The sequence below is a fragment of the Trichomycterus rosablanca genome, chromosome 26 (assembly GCF_030014385.1).
Source record: "Trichomycterus rosablanca isolate fTriRos1 chromosome 26, fTriRos1.hap1, whole genome shotgun sequence".
In the NCBI taxonomy this organism is placed as follows: Eukaryota; Metazoa; Chordata; class Actinopteri; order Siluriformes; family Trichomycteridae; genus Trichomycterus; species Trichomycterus rosablanca.
Genome location: NC_086013.1, coordinates 5,884,314 through 5,903,027, shown reverse-complemented (window position 1 = coordinate 5,903,027; position 18,714 = coordinate 5,884,314). Strand labels below are relative to the sequence as shown.

Sequence of the window (18,714 nt, the reverse complement as noted above, 5' to 3'; positions counted from 1 at the left end):
CCTTTTTGGTAAATTCCTGGCAAGGTCCTTACTCTGTGTAGTTCCAGCTTTGACGTTTAATGATTTGGTGGTAGGCTTGTAAAAGAGGCCTGTGTTGGCTTTCTTACCGCCAGATTTTAATTGCACTTTTCTGTGCTCTTCCTCCACAGGTCCCAGTGCTTTGCTAGATCTGACTGAGCAGTTCGCTCTTCCCGAAATGGCCCCACCCATGCTGCTTAAACTGCTGGAGGCCATCGAAAGGAAAGGCAAGTGTAGTTTTTTAAGTCTTCTTTTTATGCCATGTTCTTCTTTAGTGTATCCTTCTTACCTTAATTGTACTCTTTGCAGGTCTGGACAACCCGACCCTGTACAGAAATTTCACTGCTGGAGGTGGACTGGATGTCCGACAGTGTTTTGATCTGGGTAAGTTGCATTTTGTGTGATGGATTTTAAGGCTAGTTTAACAGTATGGTTAAAAGCAGCCCAAATGCAGTCCTTTTCTTCGTATGTGACATTTGTGGAAAGCAAAAAAAACTGAGATTTTAATCTGGGCCATTTTCATAAATGTTATCTGCGTCAATGCAGCCTCAGTCTGAACTAACTAACAAAATGCCATTTTACATGGTTGTAAATTAGGGGGGTCATTCAAAAATAGCTTAAATACTTATTGCTTACATTTTATTTAATTGTATTACATTTAAATTTTTGGCGTTTAGCTGAGACCTTTATCCAAAGCGACATACAATAGTGACATTATACAGTCTGAGCAATTGAGGGTTAAGGACCTTGCTCCAGGACCCACCAGCAGCGACCTGGCAGTGGTGGGGCTTAAACCAGTGACCTTCTGATTACTAGTCAAGTGCCTTAACCACTAGGTTACAACTGCCTGTAACTTCTATTACAATATCAGCAGTGAAATATGCTAGCCCACTGCCTCTGAGCTCTGGGGTGTAAATCTCAGACATGCTATAGACAGATAGATTGGCAGTGCCTGAGGTGGAGGTGGGGCGGCAGAACAGCCTAGCCATTGAGAGGTGCGCTCTCAGTGCCAGGCCCAAGCACGGATAAAATAAGAAGGGTTGCGTCAGGAACAGCATACAGCTTTGAAAACTGTGCCGATACATGTATGCCGACCAGAATGATCCACTGGGGCGACCCTGAAACGAAAAAAATGAAAAAGTATTATATTTTTATTAAATTTATGATTTCAAACTTGCTTTTGTGTCTTTACCTTTAGTCAGATTTTCTTGATATACTGCTTGATTTATTCGGCTCTCACTAGAAGTATTAAGTACTGTGTAAAAAGTCCCACATTGATTCTGGTTTGCTTTAAATACCAACTACGTAATGTGACTCTGTACCCCACCCTGGCATAAAGGTCAGTTTAGAAGTTTGACCTGTTTAGACTAACCCTAAATGAAGCACTTTCAAGATACAGTATAAACAAACTGAATGTCAATAGAATCTGATCTCGAACCCTATGCCTAGTTCACACTACACGATGTTTGCTCTCGAAAGCTGTGTAAACTGCTCAACGACTCTATCTGAGTGGCTCGCCTGAAGAGATATATCTAGCATACTAAATGTCAGTAGGACAGGGGCATAATATAGTTTCTATCAGAATACACATGCACACGTTTTACAGTATTTCTGACCTTATCGTTCGCGACAAAACGTAATACCAACACTGCATTGCAAAAAATATTTCTTAACCTCCAACTCACTACAATACAGACAATCCATGCTGTTCGTGTAGCCAAATCAGCTCCGATTCATTTATTTTTCCTCTTTGCTTTTACGCTGCACATCAGCTCACAAGCTTTGGTCGCTCGCTTATTGTTGACGTGCATTTTTGGACGTAGTATGGTTAACCTCCTCGTCATTCTTGCGTTTGTTTTTGTGACAAAACGTAGTCTGGGAGACCAGACAGACTCGTCCGAGATTCCTCACGGTAATAGATTGTGTAATGTCAAACCCCCTATCGCCGATCAGTCACGTAGTGTAAAATACACAACAACTGAAAAGACTCCTGAGTGCAAGAGATCCACTTGTGTGAACTGTACAGCGATCAGTTGCAAACTTCTAACAGTGTTTGTTTTTAAATTAGATGGTCCACCGGTGGATCTGGAGCAGCTAGACCTGCAGACCTTGTGTGATGGTCTGAGACGCTATCTGTTGGATTTGCCCCAGCCTGTCGTTCCCTCTGCAATCTACACTGAGATGGTACACATTGCCCAAGGTAAGAACACAATATACTGGACTACAACTGTTTCTAATTTCTAATGTGTGTTGCTTTGTAAACAGCTTGCTTTTTACAATTAGTCAAGAGATCTCAATTTTGTGCAAAAAATAAAACTTAGATTCATTGATTAGAACATTTAGAATACTGTGAAAGGAACTTGGCAGTAATTTCCCCACTGATGTGAAGTAGGTACCACATGGTGGTGCTCTTGTTTTGAAACTCTATTATAGTCCGCTTGCTGTGACCACAATTGTTCTTTTGTTGCGCCAGTAATGTGACTGTTATCCCGTTTCTTTTTGCATAACAGCCTGAAGATGGGCCTGAGCCAATAACTGTGCATTCTGGCAATTTAAGTGTTAGGCAGTTATGTAAATGTTGCTAGTGTAAACAGTTTCCAACTGGTCTACTATTTTACCAGTTTGAATTTAGCCAAAGGCAAAAAAAAAAGTGTTTGCTTCTGCCATGTTATTGAAAAATGAAACTAATACACAGAAAAATGTAACTTCATAGCAATAGGGGAGTGTCAAAAAAAGAGAGCGCGTGTGAAGAGTGACTTCAGTCTATCATAGTCATGCTGCATAAAACAGGATTCTGTGGTTAATAGGGTCTAAAAGAAGGCTGAAAGCTTATCTGCAGCATCAGACTCGTCAGCCAATCAGCGTGCCGTATGTCTCGCTTTCCTTTGTCATTGCCACACATGATCGTCGTGTGGTTTGAAACCCAGAGCACAATTTTCCACCTGCCTGTTAAAACGTTTAGGTCTTTGCTTTTTTGTGTTTGATTTACACCTTGTAGAATATCACTCATTCGACGAAGCAAGTGCTGCAGTTTTGCTAATTCGTGACTTGTCTTTTATTTTTCTTGTTCACTACAGAGGCTCAGGGCACAGATGAGTGTGCACAGCACCTGCGGAGGGTTGCCAGTTCCTCTGCTCTGCCCCCACAGTACTGGCTGACGCTGCAGTGCCTGCTGAGACACTTTGCGCACGTGTGCCAGGCCTCAGCGGCTAACCTGCTAAATGCCCATGCACTTGCCGAGATCTTCAGCCCTGCACTGTTCCGACATCAAACGTCCAGGTGCCTAGTCACATGCTCTTAAACACTACCTAGCATACAAGTGGTATACATGAAAACCACACACACCACACGTAAATATGGCTGCACTAGGTAATGCGCTCAGTGTTCGCAAGGTTGTCATTTAAATGTCCCAAAATAATATCAGTGAAATTACTACATGCACTTTATGTATGTGGACACCTGACCATGAATTCTTTGAAGATCCAGTTTCAGTAATGTGAAGTAGACCTCCCACTCCTCTCTTTGGGTTTTAAAGTGTGCCTGTGGTCACTGGTTCAACCACATCAAACATGTCAAACTATATGGAGCTTATTTTGTACACTGGTCATACTGGAATAGAATAGGCCTGGCACATACTGTTGCCACAAAGTATATTATTCATTTCATATAATCAATGTGTGGCACGGTGGCTCAGTGGGTAGCACTGTAGCCTCACAGCAAGAAGGTCCGGGTCCCAGGTGGGGTGGTCCGGATCTTTTCTGTGTGAAGTTTGCATGTTCTCCCTTTCCTCCAAAAACATCCAAGGGAGGTGAATACAAAGGAGATACAAAATTGTCCATGATTGTGTTTGACATTAAACTTGTGAACTGATGAATCTTGTGTAACCGGTTAGTAACTACCTGTCCCGTCATGAATGTAACCAAAGTGTCAAAACATGATGTTAAAATATTAATAAAGAAATAAGTAATTAATGTGTGTAGCTAAAACACTCGAACTCGAATCATGTGGTTGGGTGTCCATGAATGATTGGCCACATAGTGTATGCCTGATTGTAAACGTATACAATAAATTTACTCATATAATGTTTACTAATGAATATCAACTAAAATTATGTATTCATAAGCATATACAAGGGTATGTATTAAAACTAAATGTTTCTTTTTGGGCTTGTCCATCAAACTTCATTCTCTATCCCTTTTCCTAGCTTATGTTGTTTAAATTTTAGTGCTTTAAAATTGCCCCGCAATGCGAATCCTTCCAAATACCCATCACGATTAAACACATACTAACCGAGTGCCCTAAATACCAAAGGAAAAGACAAAAATTCTCCATAGCTGAAACAATGAAAGACATTTTTAACCTTAGAAAAACCAAAAAACTTTTAAACTTTGTTACTATCACTAAATTAGGAATACACACATAATATCAGAGACTACCTAACGGATACAAAGCACCCACATAAACCTTTCCTGCCATGAACGTAACTCACAAGAGTAAACGTGGAGTTAATAAATAGATGGATGGATGGGTTAATGGCTGGATGGATAGTGCTTTAAAATACATGTTGTCCATTTACTTTATATTAAGTTAGTTAACGTGTATGAATTTATAGAGTGTCCCAGTCATTATACTTTATAAATAAGCAGTTTCTTACAAGTGCTTATTAGGGCCATGCCTCTATCTATGCCTGAACTCCATGTGTTCTTTTTTGGGGCGTCAAGGTTAAATATGAGGAGCAATTGTATTCTGACTCATGAACTGGGCATTTATGAGCTTTTTACATAGGATAGATGTTTATGTATTGTTTTACATAATACACTTTTACAAATTACTAGCAAAATATCGCTGTGAATCATCAATACAACAGTTATATAAAATTAATTATATAGGCTATATTATAAAAAATTACATGTTATGGTGGTGGGGCTTGAACCAGCGACATTCTGATCACTAGTCTAGTACCTTACCACTACCACTGTTTTATTCATGCTTCATGCTCTGGATCATTAAGCATTCACTTAATATTAAAACCACAGTGATTCAGCACAGTTACTTAGCCAGTTTATTTATTAAGCTTTATTGTTGTGTCATTATAAGTCAACAGAAAATTAGATATTTATACATGTATATTGTACTTTTAAAACTAAGACTAGGACTAGACTAAGACTAATTTAGTTTGATCTAATAACTGACATTATACATATGACATTTCAATATGCAACCAAATTAACTGGATGCAAATGGTTTAATGCACCAGTCAATAGAAACTGTTCCAAACTAAGCTACCCCAGCAAACCACATCAAACTCAGTGAGCCAAAATGTACCAACAGTTAAAATACAATTAACTGTGCAGCCCTAAAGTTATGTTACATAAGATAAATGCAGATGATTTTCTTTACTGATCTTCATTCTTTCTTTTTTTCCTATAGCTGTGAGCCCATCCCAGAGTCCCACATTAGAGTTATTGAAGTCCTGGTGACCAGCGAATGGAGCAGCAGCCAGGCAGCTCCAGGTAAATGAACCTTTATGCTATTGCAAACCACCTTAAAAGCCTGAGCTTCTACATACTGATACTGTGTTGCTTGTTTGGCAGTGATGTTATGTTCCATATTGCTTGAGAGAGGTTTTAAAAACGTGTATGTCAGTAATATCTGTGTTATCTAGTCACTTGGTGAGTTTCTTTTTGTTAGGTTAGCGTTAAGTAAGCATTCTGTGGACTGTGAATGAGAATAAGAGCAAGAGAGCTATTTCTATTATTAGCATGTCTGCTGGTTTGAATGTGAAAGCAGTGGCACTACCGCAGCAGCAGCCTCTGCACTGCAGCTCATGACTGTGACTTTTTTTTTTACATTTTTATTTTTAGTTTTATTGTCTTCACAATTACTTTTTATTACTGCATCCACACATACACATCCAAAACTGATCTCAGATTAAGGTGAGAATGCACTCCAGTTCTGATGTGGCTTGAATTCGTATTAATCCAGTCGTCACGTAAGGTTTAAGGAGGGAAGCTAAGTGTGGTTTAGTAGTGTTACACTGCATACAGCACTGCCAGGATTAAAGATATAGAAGATATACTATTATGTCTATTAATAATATATATTATTTGTCATATATACATATGCAGTTGTACAGTACAATGAAATTCTTTCTTCGCTTGTTTTGGAAGCTGGGGTCAGAGCACCTGGTCAGCCATCGTACGGTGCCCCTGGAGCAGAAGGGGTTAAGGGCCTTGCTCAAGGACCCAACAGTGGCTGCATGGCAGAGCCTGAATTTGAACCACCAATCTTCCGGTTGATGGCTCAAAGCTCTACCCACTAGGCTACCACTTTTCCTAGTGGATTGGCCATTAGTTAAAAACTTTTCTGAGAAATCATACCCAGATAAACGTAAAGATCAAGTTATCTACTCCACATGTCGCATTGGACACACCAGCCTTACACACTCCCACTTAATAAAAGGGGAGGATGCCCCGCAATGTGAATCCTGCCAATTACGCATCACAATTAAACACATATTGACTGAGTGCCCTAAATATCAAAGGGAAAGACGAAAATGATCCATAACTGGAACAATGGAAGACATTTTTAACCTTGGAAAAACAGAAAAACTTTTAAAATTCATTACAATTACTAAATTAGGAATATACATATAATATCAGAGACAACGTAACCGATACAAAACCTTTCCTGCCGTGAATATAACTCACAAGAGTAAACACGGCGTTAAAAAGAAAATAAAAGAAAGAAACTTTTCTGCTTAGTTCAATCTTTACTGATTCAAGTTGCTTCCTTTATGTCAACCAGCGGAATCGAATTCTATTTTTGATAAGTCCTCTTTTTTTCATATCGCGAGGCATCGGATGACTGTGCATGCTTCTTCGCTGCCCTCACATTTCTTCATCTATCACTTTCCTCAACCTTACTTGTTGTCGACAAATGTGGCGGTGCAGACTGAAATTGTGTATGTTTGTGGTCAGGCTGTACATGTCTGTCTGGTCCCAGTTACAAGCAGGCTATTTTTAAGCTGGTGGCTAAAGCCCCACTTAGAGTTGGTTGGCTGGAAGCGGCATCTGATCCCTAGAACCCTCGTCAGTTTGCAAGCAGTGACTGATCTCTTGTACACACACACACACACTTTTAAAAATACACACGCTTTCTAGGGCTTCAGTCCACCCTCGGACACCCCTCCTTTCCGCGCTGAATGTCCCTCCTAAAACTGCCCAGCTCAGCAAATATTTAAACCAGAGCGAGTTAATCATAAGACCGGTGTCTTTAAGCCAGCACAGTGCTGAGAGCTGGCTGTCTGAAAGGACTAGTGCAAGGACCGGCCATTCCAGAAATCATTAACCACTCACCCGCGGGCCAGTTGTCATTAACTAGCTTATCTTACCGCTTATTGCGTACTGAGTTTCAAGACAATTCATCTGTTGATTTACCCAGTTTTTGCTTCCACTACCACAGTCAGCTTGTTCGGGTGCTGTGAGAAAGGTCCAGATTGCTTCTTCTGGAAGATTGGGACTTCTCTTAAGAACTTCGGATGTTGTCATTTTGCATTTTAATAACTGGAAATTGAACATCGAATGGATTGTACATACTTCATCTAATTGAACTGGTGTCTCTGTGGAACATGCATAATTTGCAATGTAAGTGATTTATTTAAATAATGTTGTGTTGGTCTTGACACTGAGAAAGAAAACCAGGGCTGGTTGAGATTTAAAGCATGACTGCCTTGGTGTTAATGTAGTCGGACTGGTTTTGGACAGTGCTGGTTGCCGCAGTAGTCAGACCAGGTTTTCTTATCTGAAACTTCTGAAAGTTCAGAGAAATACTGTGGGGCATTTAGTGCCATGCCTGTCAGTGCCTTTACAGATGCTTGATAAATGCAGGTACTGTGACTGAGTACACCGTGTCAGAAAAAAGCAGGCTAACCAGTTTACTCAGTCTGGGTCCGGTCTCAACACGTCTAAGCGCGTGTAGAACGTGTGTAGTTATTCATGAGCTCAGCTGATCAATGCCTTTTTAACACATCAGTAACTGTGTTCGATTGCTAAAATCTTCATTAAACGTTCATGCTTCAGTTTTTTTGAAGTCTAAGAACTGAGGTTTTCTATTAAACCAGTAAAACCGGTATTAACACGTTCAAGAGTTCAGGAGCTAGCCTTTCACTGGGCCTCTGCACTTTGAACCGTAGTGCACAATAGGCCACGTAACTGGAGCTTCTTCTAGAGAACTGTGGCTATTTCAGGTGGCTCCCTTCTCTCAGTCCGTTAGATTTCACCCCTCCGTGAGCTTCACATTATGGGATTACTGGAGGCATCTGCGAGCTCCTGTCCGCCTGTGACCGGGCCATGTGCTTTGACGTAGCAGCTGCCTACGTGCCTCTGTGACAGCAATCAGCATGTACAGCCTTTGTCTGCCTGCCAGCACAGAGGCTGGTTACAGCCACCCCACTGGCTTAGAGGAGGGGCCAAGGAGACCTGTAAGAGCAAAGAGAGGGAGGAGATTAGAGGAGGAGACCAAGTACCAGATCCTCTTTTCACTCGAAACGATGCTGGGCGACCGTGCGGTTCACACCAGAGAGCTTCTTCTGCTGAACTAGTACTTCGGTCCACTGCGCATCGGTCAGACATTACGGAGGCGGATGGTATTGAAGGACTGAGCAGAGATCCGTACTGTGCTTTCGTTCTGCGAGCTGGAATAAACGTGGTTTTACAGTGGCGTCATTTCGTTCAGGAGAATTAGCGTTATAGGGGCAGATGATAATGCAGGAGTGGCTAGCAACAGTCTTGCATCGCCATTGGCTGGGGTGAGTGATGTAATGTTTAACCCTGCGTTTTTGTGATTTTGTGAAACCGTAAAACTGGGTCGAGAAATATGACTTGCTGAGTCATATTCGAGAGGCTGGAAAATTGCATGTTGGTTTACTTAGATATGCGCCACATATTTAACTGTGAGGTGATGATGGATTGTCTGGGATTGGATCAAAGCTCTGCGACTGATGCAGTTTTTCTTAGAAGTAGAACAATCAGGTAAACTGCTAGACATGTTGTGACATGTCATCAATTCCAGCTGATATAATAGTTCTAGATTGATTTTGAATAAGTAGATGCCTGTTTTTTATAATTGATTTGAACGTGAGCATGTTCATGTAAGCTGGCACAGCTGTGAGGATAATGTATAGTTTTATTAATTGTATGCAAAATGTTTACTTTTGCTAATACATGCATTTTTTTTTTTTAATCATTTAATCATTTGGCTTTGTGCATTTGTACATTTTGTTATATGCTCTGATGTATAGCACATAAAACAAAGATGGTCAAACTGTCATTGCCTGTGCTTAGTTACTGAAGTGAACAAAGGGGAGTGTAGGTAGATGATGGGGATAAAAATAGCCCAGTGCTGAAGCTCTGCCTCATGTTCCACAGAGACCACACTCCCCCCACGGTTCTCTGTCACTCAGCCTACCAGCCAATCGCTTGCGCTCCTTTCCTGTTACCGATGATGCAACACGTTCTCAATGGCTGGTGAAAGAGAGCAGCGTTTCAGAGTGCGTGCTGCGGCGTATTAGCAGCCTATCTGCACATCTTTGCTTTTGACCATGATGTCATTCATCATTCGCAAATGGATCCCGCTCTCGGTCCCACTTGGTCATAAACTGGCTATATGATTCTGTCAGGTGGTCAATACACGGTGTGTATTACTGCTGCTGCATGTGTACCACTGCTGTAATTTATTGCTGCATCCTCCTCTGCTTTAGTTAAAAAAATTAAAAAAAGCAATAAAAATGTGGTGGTTTTTTTTCCCCCCATCATACTCACCCTCAGTCATTACCAGCCTTCCAGCTGTAGAAAAATAAATGCATGCATGTACAAAGGAGGTTGGAGCTGAGTTGAATTAAGCCGTCACTCAGCAGGCTTCTTATTTTCCGATTCCACTCCAGAGCAGGAAAAGTCCAATTCTCGGCTCTAGGTTCAGGTCATGTGGACATGTCCAGACGTGCAGGTTAAGACTCGCCTCAGCGCATTTCATATGTAAATGACCTCGAATGGAGCCGGTGCATTTGCATGTAAATCAGAGCAGCCCTATATTAACCCGGGTTCCTTTCTCCACAGCACTACCTCCAAAACCACCCAAGCCGACCCCTGTCACTAACAACGGTATGAACAACAACATGGCTCTGCAAGATGCTGAATGGTACTGGGGTGACATTTCAAGGCAAGTACAAGTTTCCTACATGAACGTGGAAGCTTAGGACATTCTTTCAACATACTAAACCTTGGTTTCTCTCGTGTAGGGAGGAGGTCAACGAGAAGCTGAGAGACACAGCTGACGGAACGTTTTTAGTTCGAGATGCCTCCACTAAAATGCACGGCGACTACACACTTACTTTAAGGTAATTTTTACAGCCATGAACTATATTCATTTCTGAACCTTATATTCCTTCTTACTATTTAAATGTCTAAAATTGGTTTAAGTGTGTAATGAAATATGTATGTATTTAAATGGGGTTGTGCTTGTTTTATATAGTTTAGAATTAAATGTATTTTAAACTGAATTTACCAGGATCACTTCAACCAAAAATTGTTAGATCTAATCCATGTAGTATGATGTCTCTATCACATAGGATAAATTCTCATTTACTGAGATTTTTATTCATGTAGTTCACCTGACATAGTAAACTAAACCAGCCTAATCATTCAGAAATTACGTTTGTATGAATTTGTACTACTGACCATTGTCATTGCTTTATTAAGAACCTGGCTCTTAGAATTCATATTAAACTATTTGAAAATTGATGTAAATAAAATGTTTTCTTAAGTTTTATCTGCCTGTATAGTTGAACAGTCAATAAATGAATGTTCAAAAAACATGAAAAGTGCTTTAAAATCACATGATGCGTTTTGTTTCATAATTAAAACCGTTCTGTTTTAATTTGGTTTACAGAAAAGGAGGTAACAACAAGCTGATCAAAATATTTCATCACGATGGGAAATATGGTTTCTCAGATCCTTTGACTTTTAACTCGGTGGTCGAGCTGATTAATCACTACCGGCACGAATCGCTTGCACAGTACAACCCCAAACTAGATGTGAAACTGCTGTATCCTGTGTCTAAGCACCAGCAGGTAATTTTAAGCTTGTGTGTGTGTGTGTGTGTGTGTGTGTGAAAATAAAAATCTTACTGAAAATAAATTACACGTTGGTAGTCATTTGCATAACATTTTAACATCTTTTGTCTTTACTAGGATCAGGTAGTAAAAGAGGACAACGTCGAAGCTGTGGGCAAGAAATTGCACGAATACCATTTGCAGTACCAAGAGAAAAACAGGGAATATGACCGACTGTACGAGGAGTACACCAGAACGTCTCAGGAGATCCAGATGAAAAGGACAGCTATCGAAGCCTTCAACGAGACCATCAAGATCTTTGAGGAGCAGTGTCAAACTCAGGAGCGCTACAGCAAAGAGTACATCGAGAAGTTCAGAAGAGAGGGCAATGAAAAAGAGATCCAGAGGTGCGTAAATGCTGCATGACGTGCAAAGAATTGACCGATAGTGAACGCGATTCGTACTTTTTGTACCTAGTTCAGGTTGTAATAGGCACTCTCTTTTAGGATCATGGGAAACTATGAGAAGCTGAAGTCCAGGATCAGCGAGATCGTGGACAGCAAACGTCGTCTGGAGGAAGACTTGAAGAAGCAGGCAGCCGACTACAGAGAGATCGACAAGAAGATGAACAGCATAAAGCCCGACCTCATCCAGCTCAGGAAGACCAGGGATCAGTATCTCCTGTAAGTCCCTCCACCTCCATAAGCTCCATGTACGTGTTAACTGTTTTCTCAGGTTGATAACCAATGTGACACGTGCTCTTCCTCTTGATCCTTAGTTGGTTGACACAAAAGGGCGTCAGGCAAAAGAAGCTCAACGAGTGGCTGGGAATAAAAAACGAAAACCAGGAAGAGTGAGTATCAATTCTGTCAAAGCAAATGCTCTATAGCATGGCATGGCATGTTGTTTAAAAAATGAGCACAGACACTTACCCCTTGAACTTTTTTGACAGTCAATACTCGATGGTGGAGGATGACGAGGACCTGCCACATCACGACGAGCGCGCCTGGAAACTGGGCAACATTAACCGCACCCAGGCTGAAGCTGTACTGCGTGGCAAAAGAAACGGAACATTCCTGGTCCGAGAGAGCAGCAAACCGGGCTGCTACGCCTGCAGTGTCGTGTATGTTGCTTTTAAATTCATTTTAAATTAAAATCATAGTATTATTAGTAGTATTTTGCGATTTAATATATTGTTTAGGTTTACACAATGATTCACTGCCTCAGTATGCATTGGTGTAAGTCTTAAAGATGCATGCTGTTATATTTAGTCCAGGTCTCTTTATTTACTGGTGTAGCACGTTATGGAAAAAAATGCTAGGGTTGCTAAAGCAGGCTCATCAGAGACACGCCCCTATTCAGTAAAATTTTAGTCAGTGTGGGTTTTGCATTTGGGCTACTCATTCTCTTCTCTCTGCAGTGACAGCACTGATACACTGATCAGCCATAACATTAAAACCACCTCCTTGTTTCTACACTCACTGTCTATTTTATCAGCTCCACTTACCATAAAGAAGCACTTTGTAGTTCTACAATTACTGACTGTAGTCCATCTATTTCTCTACATACGTTTTTAACCTGCTTTCACACTGTTCTTCAATGGTCAGGACCCCCACAGAACAGGTATTATTTAGGTGGTGGATCATTCTCGGCACAGCAGTGACACTGACATGGTGGTGGTGTGTTAGTGTGTGTTGTGCTGGTATGGGTGGATCAGACACAGCAGCACTGCTGGAGTTTTTAAAATACCGTGTCCACTCACTGTCCACTCTATTAGACACTCCTACCTAGTCGGCCCACCTTGTATATGTGAAGTCAGAGACGGCCGCTCATCTATCGCTCTGTAGTGGTCCTGATCATTGAAGAAGAAGTGGAGCTGATACAATGGACAGCGAGCGTAGAAACAAGGAGGTGGTCATAATGTTATGCCTGATCGGTGTATAGCAGACTTGTATAACAGTTCATTTGAGCACACTTTCTAATAATCGTTGTCTGTTTGTTGTTGTTGCAGCGTGGATAACGAGGTCAAGCACTGCGTCATCAACAAAACTCCCACAGGCTTCGGCTTCGCGGAGCCCTACAACTTGTACGGCTCCCTGAAAGAACTCGTCTTGCACTACCAGCACACATCCCTGGTTCAGCACAATGACTCTCTGAATGTCACATTAGCGTACCCAGTGTACGCACACCAGAGGCGGTGAGGACCGGACAACGAACCTCAATGGGACACTCTTGACAGACGGAAGCTTAGAAGAAGGTCTCGGCTCCTGCAGCAGCGCCTCCACTTTGGTTTCAGGATAGACGGCTGGCTTTCACCCATGGCTGGCGGACAAAACTCAACCTAAAAGGGGAGTTTTAACTGGTGACCAGTCCAGAATCTTGAATGTTGGTTTTTTTTGGCAGTCAAGAGGAGGACAAAATATCTTCTAATATCTCTCTCACAAAATGAAGGACTTCTGGAGGCCTTTCGTAATCGGTGCTTGTTCATTTCAAAGCTTTTTACCTGCTGCTGAAATGTGACTATGAGAACCTCTGGGGTGCATCTTTTTCACGCTACTCGGAGCGCAAACACGCGCGTACACGAGCGAGAGAAGTGGATGTGTTCGCGGGCATAATGTGACCAAAACTCACAGTATATTAAAGCTATTCGTCCATGGGGCGTTCAAGGTGACGACATGAGGAAGGAAACCTTCATGAACATGAACAGACCATGGAATCAGCTGATCAATGTAGCAAGATAGCACTTTCAAATCAGTATATTTTCTTTTCCTTTATAGAGGACTTCAAAACTGAACTAGTGAACGTCAAATCTCGAACGAGCAAAACAAAGAGGACGACAGGATGCGTGGCATTTACTTTTGTAAGCATTACAGAGACGACTTCTCTCTCTCTCACGGACAAGCAAGGCAAAGCGAAAGGACCCTAGACGGACTTACACGCTGTACATAAGGAGATATTCAAAACGATGAAACGATGAATATTGTACCAAAATTAGCGCTCGGTTCTTTCTGTTGTATTCTAATGTGCTATGCAAGATTTGTTCTTCATGCCAGAGTTGTGATTTTTTTTATTTTACATGTTGCTATCCATAATATAAACTTTCTTTTGGTTTTTAAAGCTTGAAGTCTTTTTTATGTTAGTAAACGGATGTTAAGAATCAAAGATGACTTCAGTTTTACAACAAATGATAAAGTACTTTATTATTACAAATCTCTATTTACAGCTAATAAGATTAAACGAGTATTTTTCACGTTCAGCTCATTTTGTCTAGGCAGAGCCTGTAGGACAGTAGTGCTGCTTTTTTTTTCAGTAGTTCCGGTAATATATCTGAACGTTTGATCAGTTTAAAGTCTTCACATCTTTTCAGTCTAATGAATTTTTGTTAAGCCATTGTGTTTGTGGTACATGTTCCACAAATGTGGAATAAGGCAAGTCCGAGACTATACTGTCATATTCAAGTGGTACAAACGCCACCCCACGTTCCTTATCCATGATGTTTTTCTGTATCAGAAAAATGTACTAGTGTTTACATGAGTGAGTCATTTTGTTATTTTGAATTGCACCTATATTCTGGTTTCACTTAATTCTAATAAATGGTAGCCTTACCATTTCAAAGAAACTCAAGTTACTTTCATTTGTAACTGCCAGCTCGGTGGCCACAATTCATCGCTGTCGTTCGATTTCTCAAGCTTTATGACTGGTGAAGTCTGTTTGCCATAAGGATTTGCCTCCAGCTTGAATCGTGTCTATATTGCAGTTATGCATCCAATGATATTTTGCATAAATAAACACCATTGTGACACCAATTTCCAGTTTGGGAGCTTGTTTTTGTTACAGTAGGCACCAGAGGTTTAATAGAGGTCCTATAACTAGTCGTGGCTGTATCTCAAATAATAGTCCTTTACTGGCTTAATAATGCAGGACCTCTGTTGCATTACTGTCACATGCAGTTTGGAACAGGGCCTTTGTGTGTGTTTACATCACAGAGTTGGGAGTATGTGTGTGTTTGTCTGGAATTCATGTTTTATTAATTAACACCAGGTTTGCTTTTAGCACCCTCACTGTAACAATATTGTTAATGCTAATACACTAAACACAGCCCTAATTATGCAGTGGCACAATTGCCTTTATCTGATTGACTGCAGAACAAGCTATGCTATTTGGTTTCACAACTTACACCGACCAGGCATAACATTATGAAATGAATAACGCTGATTGTCTCTTCATCACGGCACATGTTAGTGGGTGGGATATATTAGGAAGCAAGTGAACATTTTATCCTCAAAGTTGATGTGTTAGAAGCAGGTAAAATGGACAAGTGTAAGGATTTGAGCGAGTTTGATGAGGGCCAAATTGTGATGGCGAGACGACTGGGCAGAGCATCTCCAAGTGGTAAACCGGCGACAGGGTCATGGACGGCCAAGGCTCGTTGATGCATGTGGGGAGAAGAAGGCTGGCCCGTGTGGTCCGATCCAACAGACGAGCTACTGTAGCTCAAATTGCTGAAGTTACTGCTGGTTCTGATAGGAAGGTGTCAGAATACACGGTGTATCGCAGTTACAGGGCTGTTTTGGCAGCAAAAGCGGGACCAACACAATATTGGAAGGTGGTCATAATGTTATGCCTGATCAGTGTGTATATAGCTATAATTTTTAAACCATTAAAAGACAAGTTAGACATGTTAATGTAGCTAAATAACAAGCTGGTAATTTATTCTGGACTCTTAGTTTCTTAGGAAGTGAACTCCTTTTTCTATTTGGTTTCTTAATAAATTTATCAACAGCTCTTAATGCCTAGAATTGCAAATAATTGCAAGAAACGGAGGTCCAGCATCCCTCTGTTGTGTTAAGCATGCAGCAGACAGGAAGTTCTAACTGAAACGTGCTCTGGTGCTGTGTTTTAGGGGAACTCCGAGTTCACTCTTATATTTAGCAGACACTTGTTTGGGTAATAACCTCATAAATAAGTCATCGGTTTGGACGTTTGTTAATTCTCTTAAATCTTTATTTTACTCATAAAAGTAGTAAGAAAAGCATTCCAATGTTTTCACTGATCAACTTAATTGTAGTTTATTAGTATAAAGACATTTAGAATTTTATGCCGGTAACACACACTGAAAAAGTTGGGACAGGCAAAATTTACACTTTAAGAGTAAAAAGTTACACTGTTTTAAAACATTCCACAATAAGCAGGTAAATTGGTAACAGGTAAGGGAATCATGATTCTCTATAAAAGGAGGATCCACCAACGGCTCCGTTTGTACAACAATGGCTGGTGGCTTACCACTGTGTTCCAAACTTTGTAAGAGAATCGTCAATCAATTTAGAGAGAATGCAAATAATTAAGATCTTTCACCATCTACTTTGCATGATATTGTAAAAAGATTCAGGGAATCTCGGGATATCTCGAAAAGCCCTACTGAATGTGTGCTCAGATGACATTGCGTGAGAAACGGTCATGCTGCTGTGACATATAATCCATGACATGGTATCGGGTGTACTACAGAAAACTATTGTCGCATAACACAGTCCGCCACTGCAACAAGAAATGCAACCTGAAACTCTATTACACAAAAAGAAATCCAGACATCAATTCTATGAAGTTCACTGGGCCAGATCTCACTTCAGATGGACAGTGGAAAGATGATTGTACATTTTAGCTTGTTCTCTGGGAGAAAGGACAATTTGTTCTGTGACGAAGACAAAAAGGACAATCCAGACTGTTATCAGTGGAAGACAGAGAAAGAGAAGACAGAGAAGTGCTACTACCAAGGTGACATCTGTTCCTGGGAGGTCCTTGGTTATTTCAACAAGCTGGTGCTACAACAGCATGACTTAATAGACACACAGTGTGCGTGCTAGACTGGCCTGCCTGCAGTCTAGATCTGTATCCTGTTGAAAATGTACAGTGCAGCATAAGGAGTAGACAGACTCAGACGACAGCAATAACGGACTGTTGAGCTGCTTAAGTCTTGTATCAAGCAAGAATTGAGGAAAAAAATCCACTTAATCCACTCAATTGTCCTCAATTCCCAAACCATTAAAAAGTCTCATTAATAGGAAAGGTAATGTGAAACACAGGTAATGAAATACACGTCTTTGTTCCAATTGTTTTTGTAGTCTGATGCAGGTATCAAATTCTAAATTTGTTTATATTTACAAGCTACAATGGAGTGATCAGTAAAAACACTGGAAATATTTTTTCTACTTTTTAAATTAAATATTCAATACAATTAACAATTCCTATTCTTTTTTAAATACATTTTACCAAATGTCCCCACTTCTCTGGAAATGGGGTTAGTATCTATCTTGCTGGCATGCCGCCACTAGCTCTGTTAGATGTTGAACTTTGTTAAAGAAGCGACTGAGGTTATGCAAATTCAGTGGTATGACACGATGGCACGCCATTGATGTCACCAGTACTAAACGGGGACATGAAGTTGCAGTACTTCTTGTTCCTGTGCTGGGTGCAGTCATGCTCTGATTGGTACACTGCAAGGTTTTTTTTTTCTCTGTTGTTTTAAGATAAGATTTTGCACACAGATTTTGCATCGACTCAAATGAAGTGGTGAAATGTGAGCTGGCGTGACACACATATACATACATATTAAAAAGACTTGTGTTTTATTCTTTAAGCTATTGACGTTTTAAATACAAATACTGGCATTTAGAGCATTTTTTTTTTTCAGAAAATAACGACACAATATCAGCTCCACTTACTATATAGAAGCACTTTGTAATTTTTTAAACCTCCTTTTAGTCTGTTCTTCAATGATCAGATATTATTTAGGTGGTGGACCATTCTCAGCACTGCAGTGACCCTGACATGGCGGTGGTGTGTTTGTGTGTTGTGCTGGTATGAGTGGATCAGACACAGCAGCGTTGATGGAGTTTTTAAACACCTCACTGTCCCTGCTGGACTGAGAGTATTCCGCCAACCAAAAAAATATCCAGCCAACAGCTCCCTGTGGGCAGCGTCCTGTGACCACTCATGAAGGTCTAGAAGATGACCAACTCGAACAGCAGCAATAGATGAGCGATCATCTCTGACTTTACATCTACAAGGTGGACCAACTAGGTAGGAGTGTCTAATAGAGTGGACAGTGAGTGGGTTCAGACACCTGGGTGCATCTATGTTTATTTTAATGCATTTTCTCCCTTTTTCTCCCGACTTTAGCACGTCCAATTTTTTCCCAATTGCATTATGCTTCCTGTTCACTGGTGCTAACCCCCGCCCAGATTGAGGAGAGCGTGACTGACACACGCCCCCTCCGACGTGCGCAGTAGCCGACTGCATTTTTTCACCTTCACGAGGCGAGTTCATACGCCGATCAGCTTTGTGCACGGAGAGCCACACCCGATCAGCATTATTCCTAGACTCCACCATCAACCAGCCAGCAGAGGTCGTAATTTGCTCGGTCATGAGGAGTCCCTATCCGGCTTATCCTACCCTAGGTTTTAAGTAGGGTTAGGGTCTGGAGATTTTGCTGGCCCTCACAAGGTCTCAATCTGGTGGTTGACCTTGATTGATTGACAATTGATTGACCTGGCTGTGTGGCATGGAGCATTGTACTGCAGAAAATACCA

At 41.0% G+C, this 18,714-nt stretch overlaps 1 protein-coding gene across 4 annotated transcripts in view; it reads left to right on the top strand.

Moving 5' to 3' along the window:
* pik3r1 (phosphoinositide-3-kinase, regulatory subunit 1 (alpha)) overlaps positions 1-14,934 on the top strand; it is a 35,623-nt gene extending 20,689 nt beyond the window's left edge. Inside the window, exons 3-15 of one of the 4 annotated variants that reach the window (XM_062989074.1) lie at positions 150-245; positions 328-402; positions 2,087-2,218; positions 3,096-3,297; positions 5,449-5,531; positions 10,134-10,236; positions 10,316-10,414; positions 10,966-11,146; positions 11,267-11,535; positions 11,635-11,811; positions 11,907-11,981; positions 12,081-12,251; positions 13,140-14,934. In XM_062989074.1, the coding sequence (XP_062845144.1) occupies positions 150-245; positions 328-402; positions 2,087-2,218; positions 3,096-3,297; positions 5,449-5,531; positions 10,134-10,236; positions 10,316-10,414; positions 10,966-11,146; positions 11,267-11,535; positions 11,635-11,811; positions 11,907-11,981; positions 12,081-12,251; positions 13,140-13,329 (1,853 nt within the window). In that variant the 3' untranslated portion in view covers positions 13,330-14,934. Of the gene's footprint in view, positions 1-149; positions 246-327; positions 403-2,086; positions 2,219-3,095; positions 3,298-5,448; positions 5,532-7,311; positions 7,665-8,171; positions 8,828-8,848; positions 9,051-10,133; positions 10,237-10,315; positions 10,415-10,965; positions 11,147-11,266; positions 11,536-11,634; positions 11,812-11,906; positions 11,982-12,080; positions 12,252-13,139 lie in introns of those variants that run through there. The other 3 variants (XM_062989076.1, XM_062989077.1, XM_062989075.1) reach the window with 3 other exon arrangements.
* The last annotated feature ends 3,780 nt before the right edge of the window (positions 14,935-18,714 follow it).